Here is a 5,000-nt window from a genome sequence, read left to right as displayed (position 1 = left end):
CCTTCAGTGACGTCACGCCTATGGACAAGGACAGCCAATCACGTGCTTTGTTTACTTCCTGTAGCCAATAGAGCCCCGTCACCCGTTCCGTGCGTAATGGTGACGATGTTATTTCTCTCTCTCTCTCTCTCTCTCTCTCTCTCTCTCTCTCTCTCTCTCTCTCTCTCTCTCTCTGTATGTGTGTGTGTGTGTGTGTGTGTGTGTGTGTGTGTGTGTGTGTGTGTGTGTGTGTGTGTTGGTCTCTGTCAGTTTATCACACTCAATTAATTCTCTCTCTCTCTCTCTCTCTCTCTCTCTCTCTCTCTCTCTCTCTCTCTCTCTCTCTCTCTCTCTCTCTCTCCCCCATGTCACGCAAACCCGTCATTACATGTCCTTCATAAGCCCATTTCCACCCCATGCATGGCAAAGAAGATGGAGGGGAAAAAATAACAATAAAAAGGGAACCAAGAAAACTTATAAAAGTATAAAATAAATGTAGGAAAATTACAGAAAATAGTTCAGTACCTTATATAATAATAAATATAATAGATATGCGAATGAAATATAGAACGGAATGCAAAAAAATATGCACACGATATACAATGAGAGAGAGAGAGAGAGAGAGAGAGAGAGAGAGAGAGAGAGAGAGAGAGAGAGAGAGAGAGAGAGAGAGAGAGAGAGAGAGAGAGAGAGAGAGAGAGAGAGAGAGAGAGAGAGAGAGAGAGAGATTTAAGATTATAAGGTATGCCAGGGAAAAAAAAAAAAAAACGGATAATAAAGAAAAAATAATCTTAGGAGGATACTGTAATTATAGCAGTGAAAAAATGACGAACATTAAGGACTTAAGAGAGAACCTATGGCTATAATTTACTTGTAAGAGAGAAAAAGTAACGAAGACCGAGTGAGGATAACCATTCCTCACATCCCCAGCATTCGACCTTCAACGGCGACGTAGCTGCAGATAACCAGTCCGTCTTCAGCACAGAACCGTAGCCATTCGTTCCCCGAATTACCACAGCACTCTACATGAATCATCAAGGAAGGGCTAGCGTTCTAAACCTCCAAATAAATAAGTACACAATATATATATATATATATATATATATATATATATATATATATATATATATATATATATATATATATATATATATATATATATATATATATATATATATGGGTCCAGTGATTCAGAATCGTGGAGAGCACACAGCGGGAAAGGGTGAGATAGGGCTATTTCCGCGGGCTTGCTCCGGCGTCAGTCTCCGCTGAAGTCGATCGTGTCATATAAGTGAGGGTATTAATAACTTAACCTATTGGATGACAAAGCGGTATGCTAGCGAGAGCGCGCGCGCACGAGAGAGAGAGAGAGAGAGAGAGAGAGAGAGAGAGAGAGAGAGAGAGAGAGAGAGAGAGAGAGAGAGAGAGAGAGAGAGAGAGAGAATTTGCAACTGGTAGTGTAAAATTAATGTAAAAGGAAGGAAGGATGGAAGGAAGATATGGGTGTATTTTTTTTCTTATTTATGGTCATGATAGAAAATAGTCAAGAATGTCAAAGTGAATATGGTATCGAGAGAGAGAGAGAGAGAGAGAGAGAGAGAGAGAGAGAGAGAGAGAGAGAGAGAGAGAGAGAGAGAGAGAGAGAGAGAGACCACTTTCGTGACCAAATTAATAAATCTTAAAAAGTCAGCCCCTGCCTTTTTTCCTTTTGTACCATGAGAGAGAGAGAGAGAGAGAGAGAGAGAGAGAGAGAGAGAGAGAGAGAGAGAGAGAGAGAGAGAGAGAGAGAGAGAGAGAGAGAGCAGCAGCCGTAACACAATAATAATAATAATAATAATAATAATAATAATAATAATAATAATAATAATAATAATAATAATAATAATAATATTAATAATGTAACAAAACTACTACAACAATAACGATGACTAATCTGCTCTTCTATTTCAGTTCAACTTTTTTTTTTTTAATCAATAAACTCAAACTGATTACTCACTCACCACTCCCTCGTCCCTTCCGTCTTGTATTCGTCTGCATGTCTGGCTGAGTGTGTTGCACGAGTTTGTCATGACTTCACTTTCTTCCTTTAAGTCCAACAACTGTCAACTATTATAAAAATGCCTCTCTCTCTCTCTCTCTCTCTCTCTCTCTCTCTCTCTCTCTCTCTCTCTCTCTCTCTCTCTCTCTCTCTCTCAAAATATATAAAAAAAAGTTCGTAAGTCACCGCGTGTGCAACTGTCTGACAGTAGGCCTAACCAGTGTGTGTCAAGGTCTCCCTCCCCAACCCTAACCTCTTCTCGTCTCGATCGACAGTACTGACACACACACACACACACACACACACACACACACACACACAAGGTTTATCAGTGACACAATGCACTATTATTAAAGCAATTAAAAAAAAACACACACAAGATAGAAACACTTGACATCCACACGAAAACAAGAGTAATATGAGAGAGAGAGAGAGAGAGAGAGAGAGAGAGAGAGAGAGAGAGAGAGAGAGAGAGAGAGAGAGAGAGAGAGAGAGAGAGAGAGAGAATGTTAACATCCTAATACAAAAAAAAAAAAAAATGGCATTTTAAGTTTCAGACAACAGTGGTCCAACAAGAACTAGTCCTTCCCCTCCCTCCACCCTCTAGCCACTCACTTCCTTGTGGGCTGCTTCTATGGGCAACCCTCCTCCCTCTTCCTCCCTCCTTCCCCTGCCATCCCAAGGTCACGGCACGCTATGCTTATTGATCACCCATACAAGGTCCTGCTAAGGCACTGTGTATGTGTGTGTGTGTGTGCGTGTGTAGGTGTCGACGCCAGCAAGAGGTGAGGGAACTTGGTAAAGAGGGAGGGAGGGAAGAGAGGAAGGGAGGGAGAGCAGTGAGAAGCGGCAACGTCGGAACTGCGCAGTTACATAATATGGGGGAGAGCTGCCGCCCTCCCGCCATCCCTCCGTTGACGATATGCTTAAAAAATATGTTACATCCCCTTCAAATGTCTAAAAATACAACACTCTGCCTGGGTGCCAACATTCGCCAGAGCACAGCTTGCCATGCATCCCCGAGGTTGCAGGTCTTCCCCTGGGTGCTGGGGGACAGGTTGGCGGTAAATAATGTAGTAGGATCTAGCAGTGTCTGGCACCCGCTGCTCCCCCTCCCTCCAGCACTCCCGCCAAGGGCCAATCATCTTGCACCGTAAACAAAATCACGTGTAACGCTTATATTTTCAAACTAACGCACCTGTAATGCTTGAACATGTGCCGGACATGATGCCGCGGTGACCCCTCACGCCCACAGCACGCCCACACGCCTCCATTACTCCCACACCAACCAACCTATTAAGTCTCCGTACCCACGCGTAGAATAGGTCGGCGGCGCCATGTTGCAACGCGCACATAGCCACACATATACACACTAAATTCTCACTATCACATGGGTTTCTGACTCTATTCCATGTGAACAGCGGCGCGCACACATATGTACACAATCATACGCACATGCACACAGCACCTGCGGAAAAGGGTGGCAGGGAATCCTCGTCAGCTGCTGAAAACATGCCGATCACTGACTGGGGGCGAAGGAAGATGACTGAGTCGCCACCACCGCCGCCGCCGCCACACACTGTTCAAGGCCATCATAGTACCTATCCGCCTGCCAACACCACCACCACCAAGCCCCATTTTAACCTTACATCGGACACGTCGCCAAAACTTAACCTACATTCATTCGGGGTTGTCGCATGTGCTCTGTGATAAGGATGATAGTAGTGACTGACTAAAATAAGCAGAGTAATGTCATTCAAAAAGTTTGAATTCCATTTTGAAAGTACCGCGAATAGGTAAATATCTTGCAAATTATTTTCAGACGCCACAATACCTTATTTATTTATTTATTTTATTTTTTAACAAAGAATAATTATGAATTCAAGTTACAATCCTAACATTATAATAATGATGATGGCAGCAACACTGCCAGGCTCTCCCCACAACTTGCCTGTCTGACTTACTGACTGTCCCACCCTCCCCAACAACAATACACAAACACAATGACATAATTCGAGCGCTTACGGAAGAGACGCAGCTGGAGGCGTGATGAGGAAAAATAGTGAAGTGTGGTAAGCCCGTAACGCAGAGTTGGCGCCACAGTAAGGTCAGACGAGCGGCCATTTCACACTTTACGACCGAGCTGGCGTGATACGAAACTTGTGAGAGGAGAAGGGGGCCAGGACAAGGGGAATAGGGAGGACTACGAGGCAGGCTGGGCTTAGCGACGACGACAGCAGTGGAGGAGGGGGGATCGAGGAAAGAATAGAGACGAGGCGAGGGGAAAGGGAAGGCCGAAGTCTTCACGCTTGCATGGGAACAATTATAATGGCGCAGTAGTGAACTCAGTGACTGACTGAGTGCAGCGTAAAAATAAGGTGCCGTCACAGCTTCCTCTAGCGGTCGGGTAAGGGGCGAGATGGTGCTGGTGGTGGCGGTGAGGCAGGTGAGCGGCAGTGGTGGTGGTTGCTGCGTCATGACAACACCACTTCTCCGTGTGTGTGCATGAGAGCAGGGTCCCAGGCAGCAGCAGGCACTTTGTGGGTACACACACACACACACACACACACACACACACACACACACACACACACACAAAGGGAGTATTCCTCACTGCCGTAGCATCCCGCCCCCGTCTGCAGTACTATAATCCCGTCGGCAGCGGCGGGGGGCAGGGGTGTCAGGGTAGGCGGTCGGCTCTCACCTGTCGCGGGCGTGTGGGGAGAAGGTTGCGGCGAGGAGAGGAGGCTGATCGAGGACGAGGAGGACGACGAGGAGCTGCTGGGCTGGGAATGGTGGCCTCGCGAGGACCCCGCTTCCGCCGGCTGTGATCGCGCCTGTTTTAACAACTGTCGGTGTTGCTGCTGTAGTTGTTGCTGCAGCTGTAGCTGTTGCTGCTGAGGTAGATGCTGCTGTTGATGATGCAGGTGATGATGCGGCCGTTGTTGTTGTTGTTGTTGTTGTTGTTGTTGTTGTTGCTGCT

General features: G+C 46.1%; 1 protein-coding gene across 1 annotated transcript in view; it reads right to left on the bottom strand.

Moving 5' to 3' along the window:
• Positions 1-5,000, bottom strand: part of LOC135108523 (histone-lysine N-methyltransferase 2D-like) — a 52,864-nt gene that overhangs the window by 47,555 nt on the left and 309 nt on the right. The window contains exon 1 of the mRNA XM_064019627.1: positions 4,722-5,000. This exon is cut by the window's right edge and continues 309 nt beyond it. Within this exon, the coding sequence (XP_063875697.1) occupies positions 4,722-5,000 (279 nt within the window). The remainder of the gene's footprint in view (positions 1-4,721) is intronic.

This window comes from Scylla paramamosain, chromosome 17 (genome assembly GCF_035594125.1).
Source record: "Scylla paramamosain isolate STU-SP2022 chromosome 17, ASM3559412v1, whole genome shotgun sequence".
NCBI classification, from domain to species: Eukaryota; Metazoa; Arthropoda; class Malacostraca; order Decapoda; family Portunidae; genus Scylla; species Scylla paramamosain.
The sequence above is the reverse complement of the archived record's forward strand: the minus strand, read 5'-3'. Positions and strand labels throughout refer to the sequence as shown.